Below are 15,039 nucleotides of genomic sequence, written 5' to 3' on the forward strand. Positions count from 1 at the left end.
AACGTAGATCTCACGCGGGTACCCCGAGACACACAACAGGATGGCAGTCAGAGACATAGGATAACAAACACACACCCACCCACCCACACAAAAAAAATCGCAATCCAAAGGCGTATATGAATCATTTTAACAACTGCAATATGTATTCATTAAACATTGGAATTCCAAAACAAAGTAAAATCTAAAGTAAAATCTAAGTTCAGGGTATTTTTAATTGCAAAAACTTTAAATCACACTTAAACTTTGGCTATGTATAGAAATTACAAAACAATCATAGAAAAATAACAAAGGATAATCAAACATATATAAGGTACAAATAAATACACCTCATAGGATACGTGAACAACTGAAGGAATAAAAATACAACAGCAAAATGAGAAATAAAAAAACAAGAAACTAGCTCATCTAATCAGCAACCAACCTTTCTGTGCAAGAGCTTAACGCTTTTATTCTGACTGCTGAATTCAAAATGTTCAGATGTGCATCACACTAAAGAGAAATTAGTACAACTTCCCTACCACACCACAGACAAGACATCAATTGCATCGGGAATTCGAATGATTCATTTATTTTACAATCTGCCACAATGAAATCCATCACTCCGACATTTTTCCTCCTTTTTTTTTTTTTTTTTAATTTACACATGCTGTAATCTACGTACACTAGAGCAAAAGTGAGCTTACTGCATTTTGCATGCAAGCAAGAGAAAGGGTGGGAACTGAAATTTCTTTTTTTGTGAGTGTGGAAACCTAACGGTTTCAGAGGTAGATTATAAGCCCATGTGAGTAATCTCATGAATATTTAAACAAATGGTGACATTGGTTGGCATGTATGAACTATTACAAATACTTTGCTTTGTGCATTACATGCCACAGTACAGTGGAACAGTTTTGACACAACAAAAAGTCTAACCAAGTACTTGGATTTTTTTGTAACTAAAACTCAAGCAACACCATCAAAACTAAATTACAATGTACTTCAGTGCAACACAGATTTTTTTTTTCTCCATATGATTGTCACACAATGCTTCTTCATCACAATTGAGTGATTAATCCTCCGAATCTGAATTTATGTTAATCAGGAAACTGCCAGATACTGCACCACGGAGTACCAACTGAAACAAGTTACTTTTGGCCATGACATTAATATTCTGATGTCAAAGGTCTGTGATCATAATGTTGAAGACATAAAAATGGGGCAGAACCAAAGATAACAAGCACTACAAAAGAAATGTAAAGGACGCTCGTCTGAAATACACACAATGGAAATGCACCATCCTACTTTTCTAAATACAGTTTTAAAAACTAAACTGACAATTTCTTTTTGCAACTCTGGCTCAAATCTGTCAATTCAAACAACTGCGTGCTGACTGTTAGTAAAGGACCAAACACCTTGTTGCCTATAAGTTCAATGCGCCATATTTTAATATACATTTACATTATTTATAATAGTACAAGCATCTTTTTTTCTTTTCCATGTTCAAATTGAAACATACCCTAAAACAACTGGCAACTGCCAGGAAGAAATGCAGGTTGCTGTGACAACCCAGCAACCCCTTTCAATAATATGTACATACATTTGAAAATGTTCTTCACACCAAAGCTACCTCCTTTAATCAGTAAAATCAAAAACCTACGTATAACTTTTTTTTACTTGGATGTATAAATAGTTACAGTCAAAACCACCGTTTTTAATCTGTACATCATACTCAAAATGTTAGTTTATACCAGTGAACTTCAAAACTGTTTAAAATTGCTGGCAGCAGCACTTATAGTCCAAGATCTCACAGATTAACATATTTTAGACCAAGTGAATAATGATTTGTATTGATGATGTTTTCACAAGGTTTTGTGATAGATGTTATTTTGCAAAATGTAGGGTGTCATGGCTGAAAACCTTTCCAATGGCCTGCTGTAGATAAGCAGCCAGTGTAAACTTCAATGAGGAAAATGAGTTACAAAGCTGTTCCAGTTTGGCACTGTGTTGTGATACAAGAAGGAGATGCTGAGCTGGCAGAAAAGTTGCATGTGCAATGCACACAAATGTATCCACGAGGCTAGCCACGTGTAGTTTGCCGCCCCTAACCCCTTCAAGATATACGCCTGACACTGCTCTCATCTTTGCCGGACACCCAGAGAGTACAGCGCAGGACAACGTGGCAGAAGTTTTTCATTTACAAAAACGGTCCTATCCACTCCCAGCGGAACAAAAGAGGGCGTTTTTCTTTTGGTGCTCACCGCATAGACGTACGTTCATAATGGAGATCAATGGCGCATTTGATACGGAGCACGCCGAGTACACATAGAGAATTTATTCCCTAATTTATGGTCTTTGCATACATGCAGAACACGTGTGAGAACCCACTTGGAAAACTTACTACCACCTGTCTTTCGTTTGCCGCTTGGGGATGCACTTCAACTCAGGGCGGGTAGCCGGGCACTTTCTGAGCCTGACTGCTTGTGATAAAACAACACTTACTTCTTGAACCAGGTCAAGCATGCACTGTCTCTATGCGACACGTACATGTAGTAGACATTTTTGTTCAACATGAAAAAGACAAAAATCAACATGCTCCCTCTTTTTGCCATCACGGAAAACTGTGGAATCCAAACTGTGTTGTCCATGTAAATGTAAAAAATGACACCCTGTCCATAGCCGACAAAAAATAGGAGGCAGAATTGTACAGAAATGTAAAGCTAGACTGTCAGCCTGATCTTGTTGGATAGGCTCCTAGGAGGGATTCGAATGGGGTCCCCAACAGGTGGCAACCTTCCAAAGCGGTTTGTTCCACGTGGGTTGTTCTACTGAGACTAACCTATGGCAACTGATTTGGTGTTTTTATCTGTTAAAATGCAAAGATGACCTCTAATTTTCTGGCCAGTAAAAGGGGTGGGCTTAGTGAAGGAGGTTATCTGATGTTATTCTCACACAACTCCAACCAACCCCAGTGAGGTCTGTTAAGCTTTTGCTTGTTGGTAACAAACCACTCAAATTCACTTGTCTAATTTGTACACGCCGACCAAAAGGTCTGTGGCAAAAGTTAAGTGTACTCCTGAAGGAATGCTGACTTGTTACAAGACGAGAAAAAATGTTATATACAGTGCAGAGTCGTTCTCCACCGGAAAAAAACACAGATTTAAACGGGACGAAACAAGAATGTGTATCTGTGTATATAAAAAAGCAAGTATTTGTGCACAGTCTTAAGTGGCAAATGCCAATATTTTGCAGTTATTCGGTGAAAATACAAACCTAATGCTATATTTAATTCATATTGAAACTACACCTACATGATTTTTTCTTTTACCTTTTTTCCATTTATATTACAGCATATCTATTTGTTTTTTTCTGGATCACAATTAGTTAACTGGGCAACTGCCTAACAGCACCGATGATATAACTGATAGTAATACATTATCACACTTGATCCATTCCTGAAATCAAGCAGCTACCATATTGCAGTGATCAAGTTTCTTCTGGCCAAAACATAAGAACATAATCACGCAGCCTGGGTATGAAGAAAAAGTGAAGCCAAATACATAACATATGTACACGGGATGTCAGTCTTTTCTGGTTACAAAGATACCCACATAGAGGGAAGCAAAACTGTTTAGCACTTGGGCATAAGATAGGTAGCATAAAAACGATAAATATACAGTGTTATCGCAATCTGCAAGCTTTTAACAGTCATCAATCAAGAAAAGAAAAGGCTTGAATGGTGTTTGCAACAACCTTCACACTACAGCTTTCATTTGCTAAAACACTCTTCACAGCATTACTCTAACTTCAACCCACTGATGCTACGACAAAAAAGTACCTAAGTTACCACATTTCAAGATGCCTTCGACCTTTGAACAACACCTAGAGAGGAAAAGGAAAGCAGTTTGACAGACTAACTGTACTGTTATTTTGTTTTTTAGATTGAAAAATGCTTTGTTGTTGCCAATTACGACATAGCCACACTGTCAAAGAAGGATGACATTTTATGCAGTCTGTCACTCCAACCATTTGCATCCAAGACTGAAAGACAGCTTTCTGCTATGTACAATACTATAGGCACCAGACTACACCCTCCCCTGGGACACCACCTACACTCCTGGACATACATGCAGCAGCACAGTATTTGTAAGAATATTTACCAAAAAACCCCAAAACAAAAACTGCAAATACAGAGCCAGTACTGTAGCCTTGGGAACACCCATAACTTGTGGATCAGGCCAACAACCCCTATTCATGTTTCACTGCAAACACCACTCCCTCATTGCAAGTACAACACTTACATCCTAACAGCTGACAATTTACAAATTACTATTTCATATGCATAACAAGCTTTATCATTCCATTTATCTCTCTATCTCAAGACATTCTTACCAAAGAAATGTTTCAAGTAGAGGATACGCAAAGACCTACAACGGCACATGCCCCACAGCTGCTCAACAACCCTCGAGTTTCATCCCGACTCAAAGGTAAGTGGCTGTCCTCCTGCTGTAACTTGTATTAGATGGCGCTTCCCGACAGAGGTCATTCCATTGACATAGACCTGATGCGGAGGTCATGTTCACATGTCATTAACCCATGCCAGTGGTCATTTCCTCATGTCCCAGATCAAGGTGCCCCCTTTCCAATGCTGAGGTCACGCTCTGGTCATCAAAGGTCACTGGAACTAGAGAGAGAGAGGTCTTACCCAGGTGGTTTTGTACAGGTCAAATCTTTGAGATGCTACTGAAGAATGAGGGAGGTCACATTCCGGTGCCAAAGGTCGCAGATTCCACATGCCAGAGGTCATTTGTGTTTTTCTCTCCCCTGTAAAAATGCCAAACGGAGCAGGCGAGCGGGCATCTACAACGTGGTCTCGACGCTGTGGAACGACACCGTGGGGGCGCTATCCTCATCCTTCTTGGTGTGCTCGATGTCATACTCGTCCATTGGGGGCGCCATGAACTCGTGGACGGAGTTGCTCAGGCTCTTGCGCTCAATCCGGTGATTGACCCCTGACTGGAAGGCATGGACAACTCGAATCTGAAGGGGGCAAGGAGGAAGGAAGAGTACAAAAATGGTGAAATGAAAAAAAATAAATAATGGCCCATGTGACTGAGGGCGGACAAAAGGATAAGACAGAGAAACAAACTAGGTATAAAAAAAATCTCAAATAAAACACATCAAACAAAAATGTCAACATATAAGTGAAACATCAGGAATACACAAGGGGGGGTGGGGAGTTTCAAGCAAAGTGGTAACGGACAGTAAAAACACAAAGACTCAAAGTCAGGAAGACAAGAAAACTGGAAATTAGTAATGGACAGAAAAAAAGAAGACAAGAATAATCCCTAAAGACAGAGGAGGGATCAACTTCAACGGGACCGTTCAAACCAGAGTTGGGAGAATTCAGACACAGGGAGGGAAAGATTAAGGAAACATTGAACATGTTTAAAGTCAAGGGTTTAAACCCCACAGGTTAAGTGCAACCCCCGTCATTATACTTTTTCAATGCATGCTCCCAAACCAAACACAATTAGGGATGCAAGTATGATGACATTTGCTAGTTTATCACACTCAGAGGAAGGTACAACAGTGTGTGTTGGGGCTTCAAGGCAAGTTGGAGGGGCACAGCTTGATTTTGAGATCAAATGGTGACACACACAAACCGCTCATGCATGCATGGTCAAAACGCGAATCTAATGAAGCTTCATCTCCAACATACATGTACCCAAACCGTCTAAGATCCTCTACAATCCATGAGGTTCTGGACAATTTTTTTTTTTAGGAAGGAAGTGAAAAGTGAACTGGGGCCACTGTTGCTTATTATAATGGGGCTAGATGCGCCATGAAAGTTGGAGTGTGTCCCCAATGAATGTGCTACCTTCATTTTCTGCATGGCAATGGATTTAAGAAGGTCCCCTGGCGAGACCCGTCTTGGCATTTGGGGTTAAATTAATAAATATTCCCAAATTCAAATGACCCGTTCATTTTGATACTCTTTATTCAAAAGCCCAGTGTCTAAGTGTATGGTCGAGTCAGTGCTTTGCACACGATCCAAACCCCGATTGGTTATTTTTCGGGTACTGTCTGCCTTTGTGAAGGAGCCATTGAGGGCATTGTTCAGGACTGTTTCTAAAAAAAAAAAACAGAAAGAGGTGAGGGCACTTCTATGAAACTGACGGCATGTGTGAGCATCCTTCAATGTATCAAATTTTAGTTTCTAGCGTAAAGGGACCGCAGCTCATGGAACCAATGGCCATCTCAATGTACAAGAATCGTTAATGTGGAGTGTAGGCTTTTCACCATTGTTCAAACATGTATATGAAACCCACTTCTGTGTAGGCTATCAGTAGAGAAAAGCAACTGCCTTAGTCATCAGTAGGATTAAAACCCTTTTCAGCAAATGAGCCAGAGTGTGCAAGAAGAGCATTGAAAGTGCAGTTCCTGCATCAAGTGCTCTGCAAACACTGTGGAACCAAGTAACTCAGAACACTCTTCCAATAACATTCAATAGCTTGCAAGCTCAAACACAAGTTGGTGACATATGTAAAAATGGAAGTGGCACTTGCATTTCTCTTGGAAAAAAAAATCTGAGGAGTGTTAGCCCAAATGTGCACTACATTATGCAAACAGGATGCACAATCATTGCATATCACATGTAAGTTGCAGTATGCCACTAGGGGAGGTAACTTTACCCCGAAATAATGAACTAAAAATTAAAAGTAAAATTAAACAGTGTCTTAGACATGACGAAGTGGGGGCTGGACAACACTTACTATGTCATCTTTGTAGAGAAGGGGTGCAAAGTGTGGAGTTTGGGGTCATGACTTAGACAGACTATTTATGTTTATGTGGGGTCACTGACTTTGACGTCTTTCACCACAGTATTTTTTGTTTTCTTTGGTTGCTCAAGTGGGATCAAAGTTACCACATGTTTTGAGTATGTGAAGTCCGGGCACCATACAATTACCAGATCAGGGTTGAATTTGGAGGGGGGCTATTATGCTAACCAGTGTATAAACATTGGGTTACCAGTCACCAAACAGGAGGTCAAGACAGGGCCACAACTTGCACAGGTCAACTTGTAAGTTCTGTTGGTGTATACGACAGGGGCAGGGTACCATACTGTACATAGGATCAATCTGTCTTTTAACATACATGTGGCTTGGATAGACTTAAAATTCAAAGTGCACTGAGGACTGGGGTACACTACAATTGTTTAGGGTAAGTACGGAAGGAAATTATACAGGTTACAAGGTCATCCAACTGTCACTGGAGTGGGGTATTCCTCAACCTCTCAGTAGTATTGATGGCTTTGTAAAATCTCGGGATCAGAGTGCCATTTCAAATCCTGAACACGACATGCACATTGATTTCTCCAGAAGGGGTGGGGCCGAGTGGTGGTGGAGTGTGTCGGGTGCACAAGTGGAGCATACGCAAGATTGAGAAAGATTACGTTACCTTTTTACACACAGTTGCCAAGTTTTTGAACAAGGCAGATAAGGGACGTTTTAAGGTCAAAGGTCAAGATAAGCAAAGAGAACACATTAAAACTGAGCAAGGAAAACATTGACGGTGTGTACGCTGAAGGAAATTGCAGACAACGAAATGAGACCCTATCCATGCTAAATGGGTGCGACCATTATGGACAAAATGCCGAGAAACATATCCTTTTTCTTTGCTTCGAGAACAGTTCCCCCACATAAAACCCGCCGTGACAAAATGGTGTAAAGAAAAGCTACATAAGGGAAATAAAAGATGTACAAATGGGTCAAAATACTTCAGCATTTCAATAAAATAACGACAAATTATGCCATGCAAGTACTGAAACACTAAAAAATTTACAAGAAATGATCTCTTTGCCTAGTGCCTAATCAACAAATTTATTTGAAGGTGAGAAAAATTCTATATCAATTTCTCATTTGTCAGGTGACTTTGTGTGACAGCTGCTGCCTTAACGATGCCCCAAATCTCAAATCGCCAGTGTATATGCCCTGCATGTTCCCAACTCAAACGCATGCTGCAAATGTTGGGACATCTCAGTCTTTTCTCTCTTTTTGGGGGGTTGAATTGTGAATTTGGGATATTTGTGTGACGTAAATGTATCAGTAACCATGATTTCTATTCAGCTACCGAGAGTGAAAATAACGGCAGCTCTCCCATGACAGAAGATTACGCTCTGCAGGCCCTTAGCACTGTTTGTGCTGACATCTAGGTTGACGCCATCAAGTTACTAGCCACTAGCAACATTTCTCCCGGTATTCTCCAAGCCCTTGCCGGCTGACTCCCATTAGAAAATTTTGTCGCTGCTGAATTTATTGGCTACAGGCCTTTTTACTTTGACATTGCATATTAAGTCAAAGAAATCATACTGAGTCAATGAGTAATTAGGGCAAATTTTCTTTCTTTGCACAGTCAACATTAACAGGTTTCCCCCCCTCCCCCAACAAAAAAGTAGAAAACAAAATAAAGAGCCTAGAAATGCTCTTTTTTTCTTAAGCATGCACAAATGGAAATCACACAAAGACTGACATCTGTAGAATCTGGTCACATTTTTGTGCTGTTCAATTTGAATGAAGGGAGACGGGGAGGGCTTGATCTTGCCTGAAAGGGAGTTAGGGAAAAACGTAACTTCACCAATCGCCCGTTACAAGTCGGTGTGGATACCCTGCAAAACGAACTACTATAAGCACTGTGCATGCAGGGCAAATACACACAGTTAGTCCAGTGCTAATGCAAGGGCAAGTTGCAAAAATTGCTTTTACTTTTCCCTTTCTTTCTGCAACTTATTTCCACAACAATAAAACCCAATTTTTTTTTTCAATCTAGTAACAGATACAATTTATTTTCTATGGTCCAAAAATCAGTGTTATTTTACCGGCTGAAACCCTATTTGAAAAACAGGGCAAGTAATGCAACTTCACAGAAAGAAAATATCGTGGGCAGATCACAAGCAGAGATTGCACTGGGATGGCAAGGGGTTTGTCAGGACACAGACCTGTACAGTTTTAATTCTCATGCCTTTACCCACAGCTTATTGGGGGGGAGGGAGAAGAAGACACGGCAAACTGAGGAGGCACACACTCATCCAGTGGCAGGCCTATGCACATGACAGCAATACCAACGGAGGAAGGGGCAACTGGATGGATTAGTGCTGGTTCCGGGCCTTTCTCAGTGCCCGCTACACTGTATTTCTCGGCAACTGGCAGCTCGGTTTCGTGAGTGAAGATTCTTTTGTTTTCAAACTCAATTACTATCACACAGTATCAGGAAACTCTTTATTTTGAGAAGCTAGAATGCGACTTCTAATTGATCTTCCGTATGACTGCACACTGGACAAAGTCTACACTCCCTTGAAAACACACTGCCGATACTTCCCTTCTGTGGCTTTTCTGTTAGTTGGACCCTATTTGACAATTATTTCAAACCATCAGCAACCCCATCAAATGGGTTATTTGACTGCAAAATTCATGTCGCCATCGATGTTTAGCATGATGGGTACATCCTGGACATGTGTGGGATAAATGCATTGCACTGGGTGTTTGGCCATACATGAATATTCAGTGGGCACAGATTAACCACTTATTACTCAGTCAATCTGATTGGATTAAGCTATGAGTGAAGCAACACATCATCCAATCAGCATCCCTAAGGCACATGCCAGTGGCATATGTGAACAACCAATAGGGTTCTGATGTGCTTGTTAACCCAGTGAAATATGGGTGAGGCCTTCTAAATATTCAAACAGGGTAAAAACAAGAGATTGGCCTTAAGTGGATGTCATACCCGGTGTGCTGTGAATATTCAGCATGTGAGGGGCTGTCTCCTTCAAAATACACGCACCAACAGGTGCCCTGAGAATGATGGGCCATCAGTTTGAGTGCTCCTGCATTGGTTTATTAACGAATTTCAGCCATGGAATTGCACAGCACTAATCCTTAGTCCCAAGACTGTGTTCACATAACTGCCTGCACAATGTGGTTCATGAACACACGTATACAGTACACGCACATGGTGACATTAATGGGCATGAAGAAGGATCGTATATGATCCTACATTGTGTGAATCAGCCCAGCAACGACAAAAGAACAAGAAACAAAAATCCCATGCAACAGTCAACTAAAGACACAACACAATTGCAGCTGAAGAATGATAGAACCACCACAATACACTGAAAATAAACAGTACACGCTAGAAACAAACAAACAAAGCTCGACGGCACAACTGTCAATGATCGCGACATGACTGTTCGTGATGTTATGTGCCAGTGAGCTCGGATGAAGCAAAATGCGATGAATTTTGATGATGGGTGACTATTTTAACCAACGAATGAGCACGGGGCAGCCAGCAATGGTAAAAAATGGGATGGATTGGTCCAGACACAGAAAAATAAGAAAAAAAAAACAGAAATTCTTTTCTCTCGTGCTGGGTCCAGTCAACAACAGTTTACAACAACCAATCACAGCAAGAGGAGGGAAGATGAAGGCAGTTTATGCTACTCACAGCACGGGACTTCCAGCGCAAATTGACCACCAAGGATAGGACAGCGTGGAGGAAAAAACAACCCAAAAATCGGAGTAGAGGGGGAGGAGTAAAAAAAAACAAACCACAACGTCAAAAAGAGTGGCCCACAAAGTGCCCAGTAAGACAGCGTGGACAACGTTTTCCAGATACGATACGGGACAGACACCGACGCCTGGGTTTTCCCGAGCACAGTCAGGCAACGGTCATCAGAGAACATCCGGAAAAACCGAGGGGACACGCATACATGTAACAAAACCTCAGCCGGGCATCGAATAACAAGCTACACAGTTCAATGTACATGTCACCTTTCAAATGTCACACCACACAAACAATACACATTTGAAAAGACGCCGTACGGACCATTTCAGTTTCATAAATGACACACATTTTGAGTCCAATTCCGAAACAATTATGCTCACAGGATATTGACAGGCAACATCAAAAGGACTGGGTCTTGCCTATTTCTGAAAGCTGTTCTGCATGTACATATTATGAGGACTGGTGCATTTCCAGACTTGGATAAATTTGACAAAGCCAATGGTTTGGGAAAAAAAACAACTCGACTGCACCTTTTAGATGGCCAAAAAGACAACAAACCAGACCTTTAGTGACAAACATGGCAGTCCATACAAAACAATACAGTTTTCATTGAAACATGGATGACATCTCACACTGTAACCACACACTCTAGATTTACTAACAACGGACATGTACGACAACGTTCAACGACTTACAATAACACACACAAACTACAAAATGAAGTCATCATCGCATTGAAGACTAGCCACCAGATGCCTAAATGTTTTGATGTTTGGCCAAATGACGAGTGGGAGGGAATTCATTCTAGTTAGTAATGCATCACTTAAAGTCAAGCTTTTTTGCGGCCTTCCATTTCCAGGAAGTTTATTTCACAGACAGGAGACTAAAAAAAAACCACTTTCAGTTTTGACTTTTTTCTTTTTAATTTCCTTCATGAGGGCACTGCCCACCATCGAACAGTGAATGGTCCTTACATATATTACGGATGTGACACGTTGAGAATCTGTCTTAACGGTCACAATCACTTCTCTGAAACATCAAACACGAAGGAACACACTCAGAATGTTAAGAAATACAAGAAACCACGCTTTGAAGGCAAACGGGGACAAAAAGCCTGAGATATAAAAAAAAGTATGTCGTACAAAGTGTGTGCTATGTAAGTGCAACGTTAGTAAATACGCTGTGATCTGACTACAGAGACAGAAGCTGCAGTTGACAACTTAACACTGCACATGTGCACACGAAAAACGACCGACTGATGAAGATTTGTGTGATTCACCTACTGTTTGCGTGCGTAGACACAATTGAGTGTAAAATTACATTCATATGTATTTCAAACACTGGGATTTCGGTGCCGTAAATTTCAGTTGACACAAACATTTCTTGCTCGATGAAGTTGCTTAAAGATGTTTCACTTAAAAAGAGAAACAGTCCAGAAGTCATCTAAATTCTCACTTCTCACGCGCAAGTGAAATAAACTTGATGTTGAAATGTGATACATAATCTCTCATAGCTCTCCCACCAATGTTGACATTCTGATCATGTTGAGTGCTACAACTAACTCTCAACTCCTCAATAAAGCAAAAAAGTAAAATGTAGTGGTGAAAGAGTATAGTTGTCATTCTGAGCACAGTTTGAGTGCATGACAACACGCGCTGAGAGATGTACGAGGTACGAATCACCAATGAAAAAATAGACAACAGACAGAAAGAAGAGGGGAAAACCCCCCAAATCTGGTCCCCCGGGGAGCAACAAGACCCACCTGCTGCTGCAGCCTGGTCAGGCCCCGCATCCAGAGGATCTGTGCTCGCTTCAGCTCCACCCGCGAGTCGCCGCCCCGGTCAATGTCGTCCAGCTCCGTCACGCTGGGCAGCTGCTCTGGCGCGTCGCCCCGGCCGTAGGCCAGGTTGGGCAGCCAGTGGGTGGGCACCGTCAGGATGACCTGGTGCCAGAGCAGGGAGCCCATGCCGAAGAACAGGCACCAGCCCCACTCGTCCCAGTATAGGCCCGAGGTGCTGAAGATGATGCCACCGAACTGGACCAGCAAGACCTGATGCAGATTTTAAATAAAACAAACAAGGCGTGGATGATGAATTACAAGTATTAAACAAGTGACTGGACCACACAAAATAAGTCTTAAAGGCCGCTGTTTCAATTAATTTATATTGTAATTTATAAATAATTTATATTTATTAAATACTATTTGGCCAACAGCTCAAGCGCCTAATACAACATGAATTCTGGTGGCAATGAAGCAATGTTTATCAGAGGTGGGAGGGAAACTCCCCTGAGAATTATTGCAGGGAAAAATCCTACTGAGTTGGGTGGGGTAGGGACTAGCAAAGCCGATCCACTTGCTGGCCTACCGGGATTTGAACCTCCGGGTGCACAGGTGGATGGTGAACCAAGGCCCATAATGCCAACTTGACTCACTATTGTTTCAGTTTACATTGCAACACCCATATCAGATCTTTGTTTTTTATGCATCACTGAGAGTAGCGTGCTGAAGAAAATGATCATGCATGAGAAAAATATCCAGGGTTCCTACTGACTTTTATTGACCTCACGTAAATGGTAAACCGCACCCTCTTGAGATAAGTTTTGCCTTTACGATAACTTTAGAAAAAGTCCTTGAATGCAGTGGGTACGATTAAGTGAACTGCACTGACACAACTGGGAAAATGGACTGAATTTGAAGGGGGGGTCAGAGTTTCATTTAAAACTCGAGCAAGCCCACCTGCACTATTAGTGTGCCGATGATGATGACAAGGAACACCGGGTTGGTGAGGATCCCAGAGAAGACGGAGCGCTCGCCGTGCACCTTCCGGGCGTTGATTTCGTTGAAGATTTGCATCAGGACAAACGTGTTGAAGATCATGGTAAAGTGCACCGAGGGGTGGCCCGTGGAATCCGTGGCTATCTTGCCGTCATCTATGTTAAATAATGAGGGGCCTGCAAAGACAAAAAAACACTGACTCTGGCTGACTTTGATCACAAGCATGCATTAGGGCCACTTCATACTTGGTACAAAAGTGGACACAAATGCAATATATGGCGGCGTCAGATCAACTGTTTGTGCGGTAAAGAGGCAAAAGTTGAACAAGGTCTTTGCAGACGTCACATTCGACTGACGTTTGAAGCAGGCTTGTCACTGCATGCTCAAGAAAACCCGTCCTTCATCAACCTGACAGAGAAAAATATGGTAATTCCCACTTTCCACCTGGGCAAATGCAGATGCAAGACATTTTGTGCATGTTCAGATGAAAATGAGACGTACACTCAAACCAGATTTATATAAAAGTTCCGGTTGATCGCCTGCGACAGCATGCTCATCGTGGTGTTCAAGTAAATGTTTACCCCATCAAACTACAGAGACAGGGTCCTCTCTGATACTTACAGACTTTCTCCTCACTGGGACGTCAACCACTTCATGCCAGCTGGAGTTTGCGCATGCATGGACGCACTGGCAGCCAATTTTCATGATTTTCTGTTTTCACAATTCTTCAAAAATTCATATCTCCATTTATTGGATGCATACACCCAAACGAATGACTGTCTGGTGGCTTGTCTAATCTGACAGGCAACCTCCATTGACACCTGAGTATTGCAGCCAGTAAAGACAGCAGACATTGTGCAGTGTTGCGTAATTTCCTTTGTTCAGAAAATTGGCCCAGTGCGTTGCTGGATGGCAAACAATGGTATACTGGCTGCATCCGAATCTGTTGTCTAGAGCTAGGTCTAGGTCTTCGCTCCATTGGAAATGTGTGGTGACACGTAGACAATAGACCTAGCCGTAGCTCTGGAAGCCTGTTTCAGACACGGCCACTGTTTCAAAACAATGACGGATTATCTCCAGCTTATGCCAGCACTCTGTGCCGACAGCATATAAAAATTGTTGGCAATTCCCAGCAGCTCGGTCTTTTGTTCCAAGTTTGAGTCTTTTGTTAGAAGGCCCAGTTCCTACGTGCCGATTTTGGCATAACCAACATCTGCATAACCAACGGAAGCAAAATGCTACACCGCATGGAGGTGAAGCTCGACTGGATTTGGCCCAAAAGTAGGAATGCCCTGTACCTTACATTTCAAGACACCGGTTTCAAGGCTATTTGTTCACTCAGTCAATGCTCCAAAACACTGTCAGCTTAACAGTGCAATGAACCCGAGTTCCAAAATCCGATGCTCTATGGCTTCCTGTGTTATATTAATTTCCATGATTCTTTCATGCCAATAATGACCTAAGAGTGGAGGGTTAACACGATGACTGCCAACTACCAGTGGACTCATAACAGGTGTACCAGATTCTGCCATTAAGAGTATACTCACAGGGAATACAGGCTTTTATATTGTAAATTGAATACACTGGCATCACTGACAACACAACAAATACAGGCAGGCACTGCAGGCAGTGGTGAGGGTATACATCTGTGAAATGCTCATGTTCAAAATTCTTAATTCGGGTTACAAATCCCGGAATCCAGAAAAAAAAAATGGCAAATCATA

At 41.8% G+C, this 15,039-nt stretch overlaps 1 protein-coding gene across 3 annotated transcripts in view; it reads right to left on the minus strand.

The window, feature by feature from the left end:
- Positions 1-121: 121 nt before the first annotated feature.
- The window catches only part of LOC110973723 (plasma membrane calcium-transporting ATPase 3-like), a 111,342-nt gene continuing 96,424 nt past the window's right edge, over positions 122-15,039 (minus strand). For all 3 annotated transcript variants that reach the window (XM_087136240.1, XM_022224760.2, XM_087136241.1), the window contains 3 exons: positions 13,277-13,491; positions 12,302-12,589; positions 122-5,016 (listed from right to left, as the gene is read on the minus strand). In XM_087136240.1, coding sequence (XP_086992366.1) covers positions 4,837-5,016; positions 12,302-12,589; positions 13,277-13,491 — 683 coding nt within the window. In that variant the 3' untranslated portion in view covers positions 122-4,836. The remainder of the gene's footprint in view (positions 5,017-12,301; positions 12,590-13,276; positions 13,492-15,039) is intronic.

Source organism: Acanthaster planci, linkage group LG04 (assembly GCF_054643075.1).
Source record: "Acanthaster planci isolate LZ-2023a linkage group LG04, COTS_SCS, whole genome shotgun sequence".
Classification (NCBI taxonomy): domain Eukaryota; kingdom Metazoa; phylum Echinodermata; class Asteroidea; order Valvatida; family Acanthasteridae; genus Acanthaster; species Acanthaster planci.